The sequence below is a fragment of the Metarhizium brunneum genome, chromosome 6 (genome assembly GCF_013426205.1).
Source record: "Metarhizium brunneum chromosome 6, complete sequence".
Classification (NCBI taxonomy): Eukaryota; Fungi; Ascomycota; class Sordariomycetes; order Hypocreales; family Clavicipitaceae; genus Metarhizium; species Metarhizium brunneum.
Genome location: NC_089427.1, coordinates 1,910,615 through 1,930,879, shown reverse-complemented (window position 1 = coordinate 1,930,879; position 20,265 = coordinate 1,910,615). Strand labels below are relative to the sequence as shown.

At 51.4% G+C, this 20,265-nt stretch overlaps 4 protein-coding genes across 4 annotated transcripts; 3 read left to right on the top strand and 1 right to left on the bottom strand.

The window, feature by feature from the left end:
• Nucleotides 1-2,248: 2,248 nt before the first annotated feature.
• On the top strand, nucleotides 2,249-9,376 carry CYAA (Adenylate cyclase; the record flags this gene model as incomplete). The annotated part of the gene is made up of 4 exons (XM_014690925.1): nucleotides 2,249-2,421; nucleotides 2,649-3,429; nucleotides 3,764-9,088; nucleotides 9,149-9,376. The coding sequence occupies 4 exons, from the start codon at nucleotides 2,249-2,251 to the stop codon at nucleotides 9,374-9,376; spliced, it is 6,507 nt and encodes a 2,168-aa protein (XP_014546411.1).
• Nucleotides 9,377-10,800: 1,424 nt separating this feature from the next.
• G6M90_00g099350 (uncharacterized protein) lies at nucleotides 10,801-11,429 on the bottom strand (the record flags this gene model as incomplete). Its single annotated transcript, XM_014690926.1, has 2 exons — nucleotides 10,801-11,226; nucleotides 11,343-11,429. The coding sequence occupies 2 exons, from the start codon at nucleotides 11,427-11,429 to the stop codon at nucleotides 10,801-10,803; spliced, it is 513 nt and encodes a 170-aa protein (XP_014546412.1).
• Nucleotides 11,430-12,735: 1,306 nt separating this feature from the next.
• On the top strand, nucleotides 12,736-14,035 carry MPT3 (Mitochondrial phosphate carrier protein 3; the record flags this gene model as incomplete). Its single annotated transcript, XM_014690927.1, has 3 exons — nucleotides 12,736-13,014; nucleotides 13,104-13,892; nucleotides 13,967-14,035. The coding sequence occupies 3 exons, from the start codon at nucleotides 12,736-12,738 to the stop codon at nucleotides 14,033-14,035; spliced, it is 1,137 nt and encodes a 378-aa protein (XP_014546413.1).
• A 3,047-nt stretch (nucleotides 14,036-17,082) lies between these two features.
• On the top strand, nucleotides 17,083-19,691 carry G6M90_00g099330 (uncharacterized protein; the record flags this gene model as incomplete). The annotated part of the gene is made up of 4 exons (XM_066131559.1): nucleotides 17,083-17,121; nucleotides 17,297-17,440; nucleotides 17,539-17,552; nucleotides 17,618-19,691. The coding sequence occupies 4 exons, from the start codon at nucleotides 17,083-17,085 to the stop codon at nucleotides 19,689-19,691; spliced, it is 2,271 nt and encodes a 756-aa protein (XP_065987750.1).
• Between the last annotated feature and the right edge of the window lie 574 nt (nucleotides 19,692-20,265).

Here is a 20,265-nt window from a genome sequence, read left to right as displayed (position 1 = left end):
TATTATATTGGCACCCATTTGGCTACGTATGAGCAGAAAGCCAATTTAAATGTGCACAAACTGCTGATGCTAGTGTCAATGTGCAACGGTACGCGGTACACTGTGGGGGCAATTGTTTGCGGTCCGAGAAGCGGAGCCAGGCCAGCGGCTGCGGGAGAGACAAATGCACAGATCACTTCGCGGCCACGGCATAACGTGACCCATGCCCCATGGACCCATAGGCCCCTCCCATGGGTCCAGTTGACCCATCGACCCGTTGACGTGTGGTCAATGGTCCAACCATCTTGCCATCCGAGCCGACTAGTTCCTGCCCCCCCATGTCGCTCACGCTAGCATTTGAACTGCCTTTTTGATGTCCAGTCGTTGCAACTACTACGGCAAATCTTCACGGCCGGCGCACGACCGATGGAGATCCATGATGATAATACAGAAAAAGAAAAAGATATACAGGTTGAATATTACCGGGAGTCGCGGCGTGCCATGAAGAAAATCTGTGGATAACATAGCGAAACATGCCGCGGTCGCGCGACTGCCGATTAGCCCATCCAGGCCTGGCCGAGACGTGGCTCGTCGGAAGACACACCCCGTGCCATTTGGTTCAACTGATACTCGTAACTGCGGTACTGGCAAGACAAGACGCTTCAGCACAATCTTGTCTGGGCTCCGTGTCTATTGAGTTGTTTCGCAGCGGACTGGGACATGAATGGTATCATTGCTCGCCATGGAGTTATGGAAGTAGACTCGGATAAGAAACACAATGCTTTGTGTTTTGTTCAAAAAAACCTTAATAATGGCGGAAAAGAATACATGCATGTGTGGTAGGCGGGTTGTCGCGCCTTCCTATTAGCCAGTACGGAGTATGTATTCGCGATGGGTTCGGCTTAGAGCTGGTGCTCGGCAATTTGTGACTTTTAGCGCCTTGTCAAAGTTCAAAGCCCAAGGCTTATTTTGAAACACGGTGTCTCAACATGGGTTTTGATGGAAGATGCGACACCTCGGCCACGGACGTTTGGATGGTTGGATATGAGATGGCCAGACGAGACCATCCGGAGCCTTCCACAGGAGGCCAAATCGCAGCAAGTCAATAATACATGACGGCATCAGGCATTCGGCTTCCGACGTACGCGGCCGACATCCAATGACACAACCCGGGCGCCCAACAAGGCGCAAGTCTAGTTGGCGGCACTCCGTACTGGGTGGGCATTCGGTGTGCGATTTGGTCCAAGTGATGGGTGGTGCATTGGCCCATCTACTGGCGTGTCGATGGTCCATTTCGATGCTGGCAGCCCGAGGAGCCCCTGCGGCGAGATGCTTGCCAGGCTGGAGACGAGGGACTAGTAATATTGCAAAGTCGCCATTAGAGCAAAAAAATAAAATAAAACGACGCCGAGGAGATTAGGCGGCCCCCAAGTACGGAGAACGGACTCGATGCCATGGCACTTGCTCCAGGGAGCACCTGGCACAACCTGGCAGCCTGGGCTTCATCAAGTTCGAAGTCTGGTCCCTTGTACTGTGTACATACACCGTACCTCGGCACTCCAGTACTTGGCATGCTCCAGGTGACTGATGCCGTATGTATGTACGGAGTACCTACAAGTACCCAGGTATCCGAGTGCTTAGTGCCAAAAGGCTCCATCGCGCCAGGCGCCACCAGCTCCATGCTCCATGATTCCATGCCTCCATGTCGATGGCTCTATGGCTCTATGGCTCCATAGCGCCATGTCAACTGTCTGGTGGTCAACTGAGTCTCCCGTCGGGTCGCAGTTAGTGCCGCGCCCGCAGCCTGGTGCGTGAGCGTGAGCGTGAGCGTTCGCCTCCAGCCCACTCAAGCGTCAACTGGTTGTCTTCATCCAGCTCCGCTCCATTTGATCAAATCGTCTCTGGTCTCGGCCTACTCCGTACTTCACGGGCACTTCGCCAAACCTCAATCTGCGCATCACAGCCTTTTTTTGCCGCGTCACATCATTCCGCACCCCCTTTGCTGGAGCTACCGCAACTCGCTTGGCGTTGTGTTCGACAATTTAGCGCTGAACCGCCGAATCCGACCCATCCACGAGACCTTTGCCCATCTTTCCCGCTGCGTGTGCGAGCTCACCACCACCAACAAACCAACAAGCCCGATACCCTTGACAAACCGCCGACCGCAGTTCGTGCCCCCCGAATGTCGCCCAGGACATGAATGCGCCTAGATCCGAATACACCTTGCTAAGGACATGGCCGACGCTTGCGCAAGCACGGCCTGCCGACAATGACGGACAATGAGGCCGTCTCCCGCATCAGCTCGTATACGAGCGCGAGCGCGAGCACCGATAGCACTCGATCTTCCATGACGGCAATGCCCCCGACGCCGCCCCTGGCGTCCATGAGCGCGCGGCGAGGATCCAGCATGCGCATTGCCACAGACGGTGGCTATCGCTGGAGGTTAGTCATCTTGAAATCCCTTGGCCACGCTTTGGTTTGGAACAACATGTGTGTCTGCGGTATGGTGCCTGGCCGCGGAAGAGGAGAGCATCGTTATTTTGAACATTGCCATCATTTCTACACCTGGGGCACCCCCATTCTGTCGACCTGACGGTTACCCTCAATTGCCGTGTCAATGCTACATCAAAAGGCTCGGTTGTGGCCCGGCTAACAAACCCCGGCATTAGAACCTCCAAGGACGATGCCCAAGTCTCTCCCACATCTACTACCGCAACTCGAGGCACTCTGTCGCCGCCGTCGTCAAACTCCGCCCCCAGTATCCCACCCAAAGATCGTCGATTGAGCGACCTCACAAACTACCGCCGTGATCTTGCCGTTCTCGAGCCCACTCGTTCCCATCCGCCATCCTCATCATCACCATCATCTTCGCAAGTGCCGCCGCCGCAACACAGCCATTCAGTAGGCAGCCTGGCGGCAAGCACCCAGATCGCGCCATGGATGTCGTCAGCTTTGCCTGCCAGCTCATCTCCCAAGGGACTCACCACAACCTTCTATAATGATTCCAGCGACAGTCTGTCCCTTGCGTCGCAGTTGTCCCCCGGCCTGCCGTCAGCAACAGGTCGTCCGGGAACTGGCTCCGGTTCCATCAGCCAGGACTATGCCGATGTACTGTATGAGAACATGGACGGCAGGCGACCTTCAGCTGCTAGTATTGTGACGACCGCCAGTAGTCAGGGTTCGAAAGCCAGCGTTAATCGCGGTGGATTCCGCAAGCTTCAGGGGTTTTTCGGCGAGGAGTTTCCTGGTCATGACAGTTCCGAGAGTAGCCTCCCCATTTCAGTCCCCGGCAAGGATCAACGTTCACGATCTTATAGCCATGGCCGCCCAACCCAACGCGATCGCAACTACTCCAACGCCACAGACCGTGAACCGTCGCCTTCCTCATCAAGGCCAAGAACCCCTGTGCCAAATCCAGAAGTCGTTCCTTTCCTCTACCAGGATAATTCGGTGAGCCATCCTTTTTGTCTCGTTTTGGTCTGTTGTGTCTCTAGTTCTTCAGCCCCCAGTGACCGATCTTCATCTCCCAAAAAAAAAGGTCCCCGCCACTAAACCACTCATTCCGCTTCTACCCCCATCCACGCCGGTTCATTATCAATCCATTCATTTTACTGTATTTCGGCGCCATCTAGGTATTTGTTAGTGAACTTTTACCTGGCTAGTTCTCCCCTCCCTTGTGTTGGGAATCTACATGCCTAGGTTTTGTTCTGCCGGCGTTCGTTGTGTATATTACACCTGCTCGAGCTGCCGTGGCTGGTGGCTAATATTTTGAACTTTTTATTAGGACATTGCGCGTTACGGAGAAGCGCCTGTTCGTGATATCCTGACTGGACCTGATCGGGAGCGTTACGAAAGCTCTGCCGGTCAGAATCCGCCCAAATCTTCGTCTTCCGCCCGATCCGGACCCGTACATCATCTGCATGGCCACCACCACCGACATAACAAGAGTAATGATGACCCTAGGACCTTGAGACCGATTGCTAGTAGAGAGGACTCACTTGGCTCTGGACAACACGGAAGAGACCGAGGTCCGTCCGTCGGTATGCTCAATCAACGATCAAGAGCACATAGTCCAACCCCTAGCGCCAACAGCGGACCACCAGGTTCAAGATCTGGGTTTCATGCGGACGGCTCAACCTCTCCGGGTCATCACGGAAAGCGCGGTATTTTGGGGCGCCTGCGACGCCACAAGGATAAAGACGATGGTACATCCAGACTACGAGATTTGCCCCCATCAACTAGGTCGTTGCAGGTAAAACCTTCCAAGGCAGACATGCAGCGACCTGATATCTTCCCTGGATACTACCCAGGCACTCCCGAACCGGGCGAAACTCTGGACCCCAGGACTGGGGCTCACCGTGCGGCAACCTTCAACAACAAATTCCCGTTTTCCAAGAAGACCCGACCCCAAAGGCCTTTCGACTACACTGACGAGGCTATCGGCCCCACAGATTATAACGATCCGGGACACGTATATCACCTCGATACCAACCTGAACGATATGGAGGGCATCTTGACAAAGCCGCCGCCCTTGACGCCCATGGATTCCTCTTTCATCAACAGTATCGAAAGTGATCGAAGAGAATCCACGCTTGAAGGTCCGAAGGGTCGGTGGGACGCTCCAGACAGCTGGGCTGTTCGCAGGAACACTGAGGACAACACCGAGGATGTACCCGAGGTGGATGAGATTGGCAGCCCACCACGGCCTGACGAGAAGTTAACTTCCTATTTCATCCGAATATTCCGGTCCGATGGCACCTTTTCAACGCACTCGATGGCCCTGGACTCGACAGTTACCGACGTCATATCGCAGGTTATTAAGAAGACCTATGTGGTTGACGGCCTGGAGAATTATCACATCATCATGAAGAAGCATGACCTCATTCGAGTGTTAGCACCGGCTGAACGACCATTGCTTATGCAAAAGCGACTACTGCAACAGGTTGGGTATGAGGAGAAGGATCGAATTGAGGATCTAGGTCGAGAGGACAACGGCTACCTCTGCCGTTTCATGTTCTTGTCCGCTCGGGAAAGTGATTTCCATGCCAAGACCATGGATTTGGGCATATCCCGCTCGCAGAAGCTTAATTATGTCGACCTTTCCGGACGTAACCTCGTCACTATTCCTATTTCTCTGTACAAAAAGGCGGCCGATATTATTTCACTAAACTTGTCTAGAAACCTGTCTCTTGATGTACCTCGAGACTTTATTCAATCCTGCAAACAACTTCGAGATATCAAGTATAACAATAATGAGTCGAGAAAACTACCGCTGAGCTTAGGCCGAGCTGGCAGGCTCACTTTCTTGGACGTATCCAACAACAGGCTGGAACAGTTGGAGCATGCAGAATTGAACTCGCTCACTGGGTTACTCAAGATGAACCTAGCGAACAATCGGCTGACCCATCTTCCACCATATTTTGGAGCTTACCAGGCCCTTCGCAGCTTGAATATCTCGTCCAACTTTCTCGACAAGTTTCCTCCATTCTTGTGCCAGCTACACAGCTTGGTTGATCTAGATCTGAGTTTCAATGCTATTGCAAGCCTTCCGGACGAACTTGGCAATTTGAAGAACCTGGAAAAGCTGCTGATTACCAACAACAGATTGGCTGATGAAGTTCCCGAAGGTTTTCGCCAGCTACTGAGTCTGCGAGAGTTGGACATCAAGTATAACTCGATTACGAGCATTGACATCATTTCAGAACTTCCTAAGCTGGAGATTCTGACTGCCGCTCACAACCATATATCCTCCTTTGTCGGAAAGTTTGAAACTATTCGACAACTCAAGCTTAATTCAAACCCCCTCAACAAGTTTGAGATTATCGAGCCTGTTCCTACTTTGAAGACGCTCAACCTGTCACACGCTCAACTCGCCAGCATTGATTCTGCCTTCTCTAACATGATTAATCTCGAGACGCTAGTTTTGGACAAGAACTACTTTGTTTCCTTGCCCCAGCAGATTGGAACACTTAGCCGTTTAGAGCACTTCAGTATTGCCAACAATTCTGTGGGTGAACTGCCTCCCCAAATTGGTTGTCTCACTGAACTGCGGGTCCTGGATGTGCGAGGGAACAACATTTCAAAACTGCCCATGGAAATTTGGTGGGCCAACAAGCTCGAGACCTTCAATGCATCATCAAACGTGCTTGACGCATTCCCCAAACCCGCGTCGAGACCTCCGCGAGTTCCTGGAGAAGAACCGACAGGGCCGCCTACTGTACAAAATGGCAAACCTTTACCCCCAAATCCAATACCATCAACTCCCAGCTCCGAAGATCTCTCTGACGAACGACGCCCAAGCCAAGCCTCCAGTACTCTTCTCAGTGTTGGGCCATCACCAGTCTTGGCTACGGCAGACAGGAAGAGCTCTGTGGTGTCTGTCTACGGAAAGGGTGGGCGTAAGACGTCTGTTGTTTCTCGAGCAGCCTCTCAGGCCACCAACTCTACTACCCCTCCGCCAACCACCACTAGGAAGGATTCTGGACTTTCATCGAGGCTCACCAATACTTTTGCAGGATCACTTCGAAACTTGTATATTGCCGACAACCGGCTGGATGACGATGTTTTTGACCAGATCATTCTGCTTTCCGAATTGCGTGTCCTCAACCTCTCGTATAATGATGAAATTAGCGATATGCCTCAAAGATCGATCAAGAACTGGCCCCAGCTTGTGGAGTTGTACCTGTCTGGCAACGGTCTGACCTCGCTGCCTGCCGATGATTTGGAGGAGTCGAGTCTTTTACAGACCTTGTACATCAACGGAAACAAATTCACCAATTTGCCGGCAGACATTTCGAGGGCCAAGAAATTAGCCGTCTTGGACTGTGGCAATAACTATCTCAAGTACAACATTTCAAATGTCCCCTACGATTGGAATTGGAACCTGAATCCTAATCTGCGGTACCTCAACCTTTCCGGCAACAAGCGACTAGAAATCAAGCAAACGGCATGGGGAGGCCCAGATGGACCTGGTGCAGTGAACCGAGAGCAGTACACCGACTTCAGCAGGCTGCTGAACCTTAGAATTCTGGGCCTCATGGATGTCACCTTGACGCAGCCCAGCATCCCCGACCAAAGCGAGGACAGACGAGTTCGAACGTCTGGCTCATTGGCAGGCCATCTCCCCTACGGTATGGCGGACACACTGGGCAAGAACGAGCACTTGTCCACGGTAGATCTTGTGGTACCCCGATTCAATTCATCCGAAACAGAGATGCTCCTGGGTCTATTCGATGGTCAAGCCCTGTCAAGCGGTGGTTCCAAGATTGCCAAGTATCTGCATGAGAATTTTGGTCACATATTTGCCATGGAACTGAAAGCTATAAAGAATAGACCGGATGATACTCCAACCGACGCACTGCGGAGAGCGTTTTTGTGCTTGAACAAAGACCTGGTCACAGTAGCCGTCCAACATACCGAGGAAAGACCCAAGGCGGCTCATAGGGGATCAGCGCAACCGGTCGTACTCAGCAAAGAGGATCTGAACTCTGGCGGCGTAGCTACAGTTCTCTACCTACGTGGCACTGAGCTTTATGTTGCCAACGTCGGCGATGTCCAAGCTATGGTTATCAAAACAGATGGCAAACACGAGATCCTCACACGAAAACATGATCCGGCTGAGCCATCAGAACGCTCGAGAATCAGAGAAGCCGGGGGTTGGGTATCCCGCAACGGCAGACTGAATGATTTGCTTCAAGTCTCCAGAGCATTTGGCTACGTCGATTTGATGCCGGCAGTACAGGCGGCTCCCCACGTCAACAAGATGACAATCAAGGAACACGATGAAATCATCTTACTGGCCACCAGTGAGCTCTGGGAGCATCTTGCTCCAGGCCTCATTACAGATATCGCCCGATCTGAGCGGCAGGACCTCATGAGAGCAGCCCAGAAATTGCGTGATTTGGCCATGGCATACGGCGCGTCTGGTAAAATTATGGTCATGATGATTAGCGTTGCTGACCTCAAGAGGAGAGTTGAACGATCCCGCTTACATCGCGGCACGAGCATGTCTCTGTATCCTTCAGGTATCCCCGACGATACTCAAGTCTTGTCTACCAGACGACGAGGAAAAGCCAAGGGAGACGTGCTGGACTCGTCACTCAACAGACTCGAAGCTGAGATCCCTGCGCCAACTGGTAATGTCTCCATTGTGTTCACCGATATCAAGAACTCGACAACACTTTGGGAGATGTATTCAAGCGCAATGAGATCCGCCATCAAGCTACACAATGAGGTTATGCGGCGTCAATTACGCAGAATAGGAGGATACGAAGTCAAGACTGAAGGCGATGCCTTTATGGTCTCGTTTCCCACGGCAACCTCTGCACTTCTCTGGTGCTTTGCAGTCCAAATGGAACTGCTGGATGTCAGCTGGCCGTCAGAAGTTTTGAATTCCATGTCGTGCCAGCCCATCTTTGATAAGGACGGTGCCTTGATTTTTAAGGGGTTGTCTGTGAGAATGGGTATTCATTTCGGAGATTGCGTAAGTGAGACAGATCCTGTGACACGCCGCATGGATTACTTCGGCCCCATGGTCAACAAAGCATCCAGAATCTCGGCGGTGGCAGACGGTGGTCAAATAACCGTCTCCTCTGATTTCATTTCGGAGATTCAGCGGTGTCTGGAAAATTACCAAGACACCGAGCGCAATGCCTCCGGTGGATCTGACGAGGCATTCGAAGATGAGTCGTTTGCAGCCACTATCCGAAAGGACCTAAGATCTCTTACCTCCCAGGGTTTTGAAGTTAAGGAGATGGGAGAGAAGAAGCTCAAGGGACTGGAAAATCCTGAAGTTGTTTACTCTTTGTATCCCCACGCTTTGGCTGGGCGAATAGATCAGCACCAGCAGCATGAGCGACGGGACGAAGGACTTGACAGACCTGCCATCCTTGCCCCTGGTAGTGAGTTATCTTTCGACCCAGAAAGTATTTGGGCACTATGGAGAGTTAGCCTTCGTCTGGAGATGCTGTGCAGCACTCTTGAGGAGGTTAGGGGGTCCGGCCTACAACCACCCGAGACCGAACTATTGGAACGGATAAAATCCAGAGGTGGAGAGGTCACCGAAAAGTTCTTACTCAACTTTATGGAACACCAAGTGACCAGAATAGAGGTAAGCCAATACCGCCTGCCAGCTTACTCTTCTTTGATACAATGCTAACGGATTTGGTAGACATGTGTCTCGACTCTTGTAATGCGACACCTGGCTCTTGGACAACCGATTATCAAAGAACTCAATGACCTTCGTGGACCTATGTCTCTGGTACTCGATTACTTTGTGAAGCAACAAGAGGAGCTGGCGCGATACAAACAGTTCTACGGAGACATGCCACCTGAAGGTGATGCCTCGGGTGGCAAGACGCAAAGGGCTATAGCCAGTGCTCACGAAATCGATTACTAGACAGCAGCGCTGACATCAGTCCTTTTTTTTATTATTATTTCAGTATATATCCTGAGAGGGGGCTACTTTGAGCTGTTTGATTTGCCTATGTTCTTTATCTCTCTCTCTTCCCCCCTTACGTCAGCGGCTGCTCATACTGAAACAACTTGGCTTTGGTTGCGGGTGGCTAATTTCTGAGTACGCGCTTATTTTCTCTACGGGATTCCAACAGGATTTGCATCAATATACGGGGGAAGAACCTGGATCTTGGAAACTAGGCATGCAATTTTGAATATTTATATGTTTGGGAGCGCCATGGAGCACGTTTGTTTTCTTTGGGAGGGTGGTTTGGGGATGGTGCCATGGTGGGTGACCATGAGTGGGCGTTTTGGTGTTTATGGCTAGATGAATAGCTGAGCAGCTGTGTGATGAAGAAAACATGATGCTATTGAGTAGAGTTGCTCAAGATGTATTTGTGAGGAGTAGTTTATTCAGCGAGGAACAAGAAGTATTAGGCCAAATACGGCATTGGTCTACTACACAGAATATTATTGAGACATGGATATGTGCTGGTGACAGCTCCGTGGCATGTAAATACATCGCCGCAGAATTTCAATTACGTCTGGTTTGTTGAACGAATGAAAGCATGGCCGGGTGTAACTGCGACGAACACTGCGCTGGAAATTGCAGCTAATACAACTGGCGAGTTCTCGCACCGTGTCGACTTGGACTTGGGACTATCGTGAACGCACAAGGCGGCTTGAGGACTGTTTATACACCTGGTGTTTTGCTTTGTTCATGAGGCTTGGCAGATGCAGGGACTACTACCTCAGGTAGGTAGAGAAGAGCACCTGGGCGTTGCACTTACTCCACGACGTACAGTCTGGTAGGGTATATTCACCCCATAACGCATACACTCATATGTTATGGTATATTATGATGTAGAGGGCGATACGCCAGGGACTTGATCTTGTTGAGTCCCTTTTGCCCCCAACTGTACGGTCGGTCGTATATTGGTGTATACTTGGCAATGAATAAATGCACCTGGCTAGAGACTGTAGTTACAAGGACGTTTTTAGTCTGCTTACGTTGCTGCTTGATATTTGACGTAGCCAGCTTGGCTTCATGCAGGCCGCTTACTTGTGACTTGGGGGCCTTGGCAGGAAGAAATCAGTCCAGTTCTTTGCGGAAAATGTCTTGTTTCAAAGACAATGGTTTGTGGACGTTGCGGCTCAATTTATATTCAGCTTGGGGTATGTACATGCGACGTAGCGCACGTGTGGTCCCGGTCTTGTTGGGGTGTATACATGTTTTGGTGGACGCAAGAGAACACTTCCTCACATCGGGTATATCTCGCTCCTTATGGACGTCCCCCTATTTTTGACAGACAAAGGTTACTTTTTCCAATCCCATATACTCCCCTTTGGCAATTTTGCCCCCCCCTCTCACGCCGGCCTTCTTTTGACAAACTCCTCCAAGTCCTGTGCGGTGGCAACGCCAAGGACAAATCTTCTATTCTCGTCGGTGATGACGGCAAACTCCTCCTTCCAGGGGCCGTCGGTCTGGCCGCCACGGAAGAACTCCTCCAGCTGCTCGAGGGGTGTCTCCATGGTGATGACCTTGTACCGTCTGTTTCGGCGCTGGAAGTGCGCCATGGCGGACGAGAGGGGATCTTCAGGCTTGACCTTGCCGCTGTCTAGCTGTGCCTGGAGGTGGGGGATGGAGATGTATCCGAGGAGAGCGCGGGTTTCGGAGTCGACGATGGTGAGGTGGGTGTACTCGCGTTCGAAGGCCGACAGGAGGGCAAGTGAGATGGCATCGGAGGGGTTTAGGGACAGGGCGGCGGGGGGCTCGAGGTCCTGGACGGTGGCCTGGTGATGTGTTAGACTTTTTTTCGTGGTTTAACGATTGACTTTTGTTCAGATGAGACAGCCGGGGGACGGCGGTTTTTTTGGCCAAGAAAAAAAAAGAGGCCATTCGGACATACCCCGCGATACCGAGAGGACCATCTAGACTGGAAGGATTTGGGTGTGCCATCCACGACAACGGGGATGGTTGCGGTCTGCGCAGCCATGCTTCAGGAATAGATGTTGGGCTAGAGGATTCGGCTACTCTGAAGAATAGTTTTTTTTGGCGACGAAAGTATGGTTCGTTGAGCTGGAAAGACGTCGGCGTGCAGTGGCATGTGAGGTTTGCCAGGTGTCGGTATCATATGAACGGAAAAAGACAAGGTCCAACGGTCCGCCGCAGAATGGCGTGAGTTCATGTGGGGTGCGGCTTCCCAATGACAGCAGCTTCAGTTGCAGCTCCACATCGGCACGCTCCATGTCTCCTTGCCTAGTAGGCATCTTCTTAAGTAGGTAATTGCCACGGCGAAGGTCCCAATAGCCTCGGGGCTGACCGTTATTAAATGCTATTCTAGATTGCTTTGTGTTTCTGTACAGGGAAATGGTTAGCCATTGGGAGCCTCGCTTCCGCTACATCTACATGAAATCACGGACCAGGTCGGAACTGTGGCCCTGCCGCCCTGCATATCACATCCCCCCAGAAGCTCAGGCGGGGCGGGGCCGCCAGGTTCGGAGTAGTGTCACTCCACAATCAACTGAACTTGGGCCCATGGCACCGCGAAGCATCGCAAAGAGAAGGCAAATTGTACAAAGGATGTTTGCATATCACAGAGAGTCCCCAAGCCAAAGAACACCCAAGGGAAAAAAAAATTAGATTAAAACCATGACACCCGTACCCAGTACGCCTCCCAAGCCTCACAGCTAGAAGAGTGGCTCCTGCCTTGAATCGGATGGCAGAGTGATGTCACCATTGCAGCCCACGACCAGTCACATCTCGAAGCTCCAACGAAAGCTCCTGGCAACCCGTTAAATCCGTACGTCTCACTCACCTGTGGGTGGGTGCAACCCGGACATTCTTGCCATCCTTTGCTGCGTGAACAAACCTCTCTGTTTTCCGTGTTGATTTTCTTCTTCTTCAAACATCGTCGCGGCAATCATCCATCCTGCCCGTATCTCGTCCTAAGCCACTCATATTCGGGGACTGTCGGGACCTGGATCCCGCTTGCACCTTTTTCGGTGAGTCACGCCAACACAATTCAAGCCTGAGAGATATTCGGACTCTACCAATTGCCTCACCTCTCAGGCAAAAAAAGGAATTGTGGTAGCATCATGGCTTGCCAAGTGCCATATCAGCCATGATACCCGGGTGCTGTTGGCGACCGAGACGAGGTCGCAATGGGAAGTAAATACGATTACTCTAACTTTTGTTACGCATTTTTAGATCAATCCCTCGACTGACCACCGTCGAACCTGGGGAGACCACGAACCAACGGGGAGAATTGGTATCAATCATTTCACCAACCCTGAGTCATCATGGCACACCTCTTTCCGCGACCTGAAGCCCTCAAGGGAACCATGTACACTCCAATGGAGACCAGCATGTCCAAGCCGACGCCATACCAAGCTCGGCCCGACCTCTTCGGCGTGTATTCCGTTGTCGAAGACGCAAAGGACAAGGCACACAAGCTTGGCGCTGAAGCTACAAAGGAATTTGAAAAGGCCAGCTCCGCTGCCCAGGCCAAGGCCGGCAAGATTGAGCTGTATTCCGGCAAGTATTACGCTGCTTGCACCTTTGGCGGTCTCATGGCCTGTGTGAGTCCTTCCCCTTGGGAGTTGCTTTTGAGCAACATGTATATATATGTGTGTGTGCTTTTCGCTCATGGCAATGCTTGATTGAATAGGGCCTCACACACACGGCTGTAACGCCTCTTGATTTCGTAAAAACCCGTCGTCAAGTCGACTCGAAACTGTACACCAGCAACTTCCAGGCTTGGAGTAAGATTTACCGCGCCCAAGGGATTCGCGGCATCATGACCGGCTGGAGCCCTACATTTTTTGGGTACAGTGCACAGGGATCCTTCAAGTACGGCTGGTATGAATATTTCAAGAAGACGTACAGCGACATTGCTGGCCCAGAAGCTGCGTACAAGTACAAAACTGGGCTTTACCTGGCCGCTTCTGCGTCCGCCGAGTTCCTCGCCGACATTGCTCTTTGTCCTTTTGAAGCTGTCAAAGTGCGCATGCAGGGCACCATACCCAACCCTTATACTGGCACCCTGCACGGCATCAACACCATTGTAGCCAAAGAAGGCTGGGCCGGCCTTTACAAGGGACTGTATCCATTGTGGGGACGTCAGATTCCCTATACCATGATGAAGTTTGCTTCGTTTGAGACTATTGTTGAAAAGATTTATGACCGTCTCCCCGGACAAAAGAGCGACTATGGCAAGGCTGCGCAAACCGGTGTTTCTTTCACCGCTGGATACCTCGCTGGTATTCTCTGTGCCATTGTCTCCCACCCCGCCGATGTCATGGTCAGTAAATTGAATGCGTATAGAAAACCTGGCGAGGCATTTGGGACCGTCACACGCCGGATCTACGGGGAAATTGGATTCGGAGGACTCTGGAACGGTCTCCCCGTCCGTATCGTCATGATTGGCACTCTGACTGGTCTCCAGTGGATGATTTATGTAAGCCTCCAGCCCATGCCACGAACCCCCCTTCTCCATGTTGCCGTGTCGTCACTAATGGTATTCCTTTGTAGGATTATTTCAAGATTTTCATGGGCCTACCGACCACCGGTGGCCCTCCTCGACCTGAGGAGGAGAAATAAACAGAAATTCACTCGCATGGTTTTCGGTAATGGGAGAAGGAAATCCACCCTCTGGAAACGGGGAATGGGCTGGAATTGCTGAGTCGCTGGAATCTGTTACATTTCAAAGTTTGTGCTTTTAGTTTGTCTTTTGCTTTCCGTCAGTCAATACCGAGTATTTGAAATGGCATGCAGTTGCGCTGATTCGGAATATGTTTGTATCTGCCGTGTAACTTGTGAGTGTTCAAATGGACTTTCTCGTCCATTGGAAGTAGACGTGATTGACGCATTATGGTGCCAAATCCAAGAAGCTAACAGAACCTGGACAGTCAAGGCCCAAAATCAAGACATTCGATATCGAGCGTGGAATTTGCAATTCGATAGTTTGGGTCTCAGATGCCGAATGCGTCCACAAGTCTAGTTCGTTCCCTTCAGTGGCAACCTCAGTGCCCGGCAATGTAGCGGCGGCGCAATACCAACTCGCTCGGTTCCCCGGCGCCGCCTATACGAGCCCAGACGTCATTGAGATGGAATTGTTCCCTCTGGAAACATGTACAGTGTCGAATGCCAACTTGGGCGGACTGAAGACGTCGCCCAGAGTCTGCCGGTTGCCGGCATGACAATGGCCTAGTGGCATTACTCCGTACCTAGATGCTCCTCTCTTAAACGGAAGCGCGGCACCTGGAAACTGGCATAATGTCAGATAAAATGTAGCTGGAATTGAATGTAATAGTGTATAGGGAAGAAGAAAAGGAAAAGAAGCTTATGATGTTGATGATTCAAGCGTATAAGAAGGAAATGCGCCTGACTAATAAGAGCGCGCCGCTCACATTTAACTCACCTTGGTAAATAAAAAAGGTCAACGGACCTACTTACAGCTAATAAGAAGCCTAGACATATGTATGCTATTAAAACACCATGAAAAATAATTTACAGGCAATTAAGCCGAAGGCAAAGCTCTAACCGGTTATCTAAGCGTTAAGCTACAATCTACGCAGCTCGTGAGTCGTGATAGCTTCACTTACGGACCCAATTGGGGGGTGTGTCGCAAGGGGTCACTCATGACTAGAAGTATGTGTTACATACGAGGAACCCTAATTAGGGTATAACAGATAACGCGCACAGCAATGCGCCTTTTATAAAAAGGGCGCACATACATAATCATTTTATTTATAGCTACCTAGGTAGTTATGGACTTGACCTCCATCATCTTCTGCTGTGTGACACAACTCGAGGGCAGGAAACCCAGGGTGGAATGGAACGCCCAGGGTGATCTGGTCAATGTACATACAATCAATACATTGTACTACTAACATGGCACCCCGTACCCTGGTCTTGTAAAAAGAACACTTCTGAACTAGTAGAGGCAGCGCTGGGGGGCCAGCTAGGAACTTGATAAGATTTGACGGGCAGGATGGTTGGACAACTGCAGGATGATGAACCACTCGGCGCTGCCGTATTGCACGATCCACGGTGCCAGCCCTCAGGCAATGACCAGGGATCCTTGCGTCCCCAGACAATCCGTGTAGGAGTTGGGGCCCTGGGCTCGACAAACGACACAAGACGCAGAGCACGGAGGACCCTCGGTCGACGCACATCGAAACATAAGTTGACGAACCAAGGCCGAACCAAGCCCCCCCAAAAACCAGCCTTCATTGTCAGGGCCCGTCATCTCCACGTCGTCTGCCCACTCCGCCGACGATTTGAGGATGGGTTGTCAAGTCGAGAGGGTCCCGGTGTGTGTGGCTGGCCTGGCCCTGGCTGCAGAGCCGCCTAGGAGCGGACTGGCTGATGGCTTGAATTCAATGCGTCCCGGACTTGGCCCTAACTGCGACGATTGCACGAGGCTTTTGGATGATGGTGGTGCTGCACAATGTACATATGGGGCGCCTCCAAGGTCTGATGGTGTCGAAGGATGGCTGGGACTTTTGCCCAACAAGCGCTCGTCAACTCCGTATTAATACTTCAAAAGTTGGCGGGTGCGCTCCTGCCTTTTGTGCCTCCCTCTGACCACATGTAGTCACCACCACCTCACCACCTCACCTTGATACACACCTCAACATCTCACACCTCATCTTCTCCCTGGTCTCCTGCTGCGTGCTTTCGCCTCCACTCACTAGGCAGCCACCCAATACTCCCCTGGTTTTTTTTTTGTTGACCAAAAGAGAGAGAGAGTGCGTCATTTGTCATTTATTTCCGTGCCATCCTTCCTCCTTGCGTCGCCCAGAAACGCCTTCAGATTTATCCTCCTTGGCTCTGTCACCACGGACGACGGTCCGCAGCGTTCTGGAAGCACAGCCTTTGCGAAGATAAGACTTTGCCCTTACAATACCGAGCATATTGGAACATACCGCGCGACAGCTGGGTATTGTATCTGGTCGAGTGACCTTTCATCTGCGGAGCACATCGACTTGATATCTCAGCAATCTGCTTTGGACAATTACAACAAGTCAGTCACGCAGCCTGTTTCCGGCCTGGAGAGCTTTTATCGACTCTTGCCCGAAATACTCCGTACCTGTCCCATCCCATCCCACCGTCATCCACTTTCTACCCCGTACGGAGTACGGAGACTAGACAAGGAGACAAGGACCATCCATCCACCATCCATCCCCATCTTGCCATCCCACGCAACCACGTTTTGCGCTCGACGCCACACCATCCCTCCGCTTCTGGCTCTGCCCCAGGTCAAGTTGTACCAGAACCGTTGACGGCTACGGAACCAGTCCTGGGCGTGCATCAGACCGACCTGCGCCCCCATCGCTCCGTCGTTCCGTCACTCGCCGCTCCAACTCGACTCGACGCCCTGACTCGGCTGAGCAAAGTGCGAACTCTCTTCTGTTCCAACCTGCACTCTTCACTCCCTGTGTCTCGCAATTGGCTTCGACAGTAAATCAGAACGGCTCTCATGCGAATGATACCTTGCATTCATTGCCACCGACATCGCATTGCGGGCGCTGCGCAGCTGTGGCTGCTAATCCCGCCCAGCAGCTGAACTGACGTCGTCGCTGCGACGTCTCGACGTGCCCTGTTACCATCTCCGCATCTAGACGTCTGCCAGCGTCGCCATCATGGCTGGGTTCTTGACCAAAATTAAGAGTGCCAGTTCGGTACGTTTTTCCTGTTGAATTTTTCCCTCTTCACTTTTTGATTTAGTTTCTTCTTTCCCGCCCAGCCCGTTTTGCTCGGCAACAGCGCTCCCCATCATTTGTCTGTTTCCGGTCTGCTCACTTGGCGCCAAGCCGGGTATGAGGGTTGCTGTGCTGACAAAATGCCTCTTATCAGGCCCTACCGAACCAACCATCCAAAGATGCTCAAGCGAAAAAGAAAGATGATACTGTTTTCGAAGTCACCCCCCTTGAAAAGATGCTGCAAAATGCAGGTCCGTTACGTGAAGATGGAAGCGACAAGTTCTTTGGTTTTGAGAATGTAAGTGTCGCACACATGCCCAACTTTGGAAGGCTGCCCACGAGACCTCCACCAAGATTTATTGAGCAAATTGTGAGCTGACAAACACGAACTAAAAGTTTGGAAATACATGGTAGGAAATCAGCATTAGATGGCCCCTTTCCTCTTCAGACTAGTTCACTAACAACAGCATCCTAGTTACTGCAACTCTATTGTCCAAGCCTTATTCTACTCTGATCTGTTTAGAGAGAGCGTTATAAACTATCCTCCGTACTCACCCTCAAACACGCCGAACGGCACACGACCCAAAGTCAATGTGACACTTAGACCTCCCATGAGCCCGACCCCGCCGACCCCGCAGCCGAACAAGAAGAATCAGACTGCTTCGCAGGCTCTCAAGCAACGACAGGCGATGAACGTCGGCCAGACTCCCGCTGGGCAGGCCGTGAAGCCCGAAGACAAACCCGACACACCCGAGTATAAGAAGAAACAAGCCATGCTGAAAGGCCCCATATTGGAGCTGGCGAGTCAGAATGGAGCCGCATACGGCATGGATGAATGTACATTTACGGGACTGAAGGACATCTTCCTGGCTCTTCTCGAAAGCAATACCAGAACCGGGGTGCTGAGCCCACAACGATTTTTAGAGATATTCAAGCGCGACAACGAAATGTTTCGAAATTCCATGCATCAGGATGCACACGAATTTTACGGCTTGGTGTTGAATGATGTCATTTCCAATGTGGAAAAGACCGCCCGTAAATATCAAGAACTGGGGGAAGCCAGAAGACAGGATGGTCTAATCCAGTCGGTAGAAAATATTATTGGTGCTGCCGCTCTGAACCATGGAGCAGCAGGCTATCAATCCCCCGGAATCGGATGGGTTCACGATATCTTTGAAGGCGTGTTAACATCAGAGACGAGGTGTCTAACATGTGAAACGGCATCACAACGAGATGAGACATTCCTCGACCTGTCCATTGATCTCGAAGAACACGCTTCCGTTACATCGTGTCTGCGGAAGTTCTCAGCCGAGGAAATGCTGTGCGAGCGAAACAAATTTCACTGTGACCATTGCGGCGGTTTACAAGAGGCCGAAAAGCGCATGAAGGTCAAGCGTCTGCCTAAGATTTTGACTCTACACTTGAAGCGATTTAAATACACGGAGGACTATAGCCGACTACAAAAGCTTTTCCACCGAGTGGTCTATCCATACCACCTCCGCATGTTCAACACTACAGATGATGCAGAGGACCCCGATCGGCTGTACGAGCTGTATGCTGTCGTCGTACACATCGGTGGCAATGCATATCATGGCCACTATGTGTCGATCATTAAAACCAAGGACAGGGGATGGCTTCTCTTTGATGATGAAATGGTTGAGCCTGTCGATAAGCACTTTGTACGTAACTTTTTCGGAGACAAGCCGGGCATGGCCACGGCATACGTTTTGTTTTATCAGGAGACCACGTTCGAGAAGGTAAGAGAAGAGCAAGAAAAGGAGGGAATGGAAGAGGTCAAACTGGCAACACAGGCGGCGAACGTCGCCCACGAGGACAGTGACAAAGGAGACTCCACCCCATTGAAGAGACAGGCAACGCAACCAGCGCCGCCTATCCCAGAACAAGATTCACTGTCAAGCCTCGCTCACGCTCAGACTGCGCCGGATATTGCCACCCCTACCCCTCCGGCGAGCGAAATACCCAGCCTCCCAGTGGGATTGGCAGCTGCAGGCTCTGCCCGGACACCAACGGTGAAACAGGATGGGCAGAGCAAAGAAGACAAGAAGAGAGAGAAGAAGGAGCGTGAGGCCGTGGAAAAGGCCGCCAAGCAGGCAGAGAAGGATAGAGAGAAGCAGGCCAAGGCAGCAGCAAAGGAGGAAGAGAAGGCTAGAGAGAGGCAAGCTAAAGACGACGAAAGACGACGGCGTGAAGAGCAAGTACAGAGGATCCAGACCCGCAGAACTGAACAGGAAGAATTCCAAAAGGTATTGGATGCCAGCAAGAAGACTGCAGCTCAGGAAGAGGACGCCAGGAAGAAGGAGAATGGCTCTGCATCAGGCTCCATGGGATTTCTCGACCGATCTAAGAGAGGTAGCAAGTCCATGTCGCGGAAGAGCTTTAGCTTTTTCCACAAGGACAAGGCAAACAGCGACAGCCCTGCGATGGATCATGAGAACGGCGATACGCCAGAGAGGGCAGAAAAAGCTGGTAAGAGCCGGCTCAGCATGGGATTGGGGCGAAAGAAGAGCGCCAATTTACTGTCTTCGTGATGACAAGTGGCTTAATATGACTGCGGGTTTACAAAGGACAAGCAGGACGAAAGAACCCTGCGCAAATGTTTCGGAATGGATTTTCGCCCTGTACGATTGATGATGGGACAATACCTGGCTGGGGGCTTGTACACGTTTTATGTCTGTTCAGGAACTCACAGCCCTAGAAGTGTCATTGGTGGGAAGCAAAATAGCATTAGGAGCGACGTTCTTCCTCGATATGAGGGCAGTGTAACTTGAAGCATATAGCACCGCGGAACGGCGTTGATTTGGAAGAGAAATAGTCGTTTTACTTGGCTAGCGGGATACGACGAGCACTTGGTGTCCAATCAGGGTGGGTAATTTGCAATTGTTTCTCTTTGGAGATTAACACATCTTCTTCTGATCTTGAATAACGTCAATTTGTCTTTTGAATCGTGTATGTGTACATGGCGGTGCAGGTCATGCCGGATACACCAACCGTTTAAATGGCCATTTCCTGCGTGTCATAGATTGTCCAGCCATGCCATGACGCCCATCATTGGCCCTGTAAATTACACCCTCAACGCCTGTGAATCCCCCCCTTCCCTTCTGG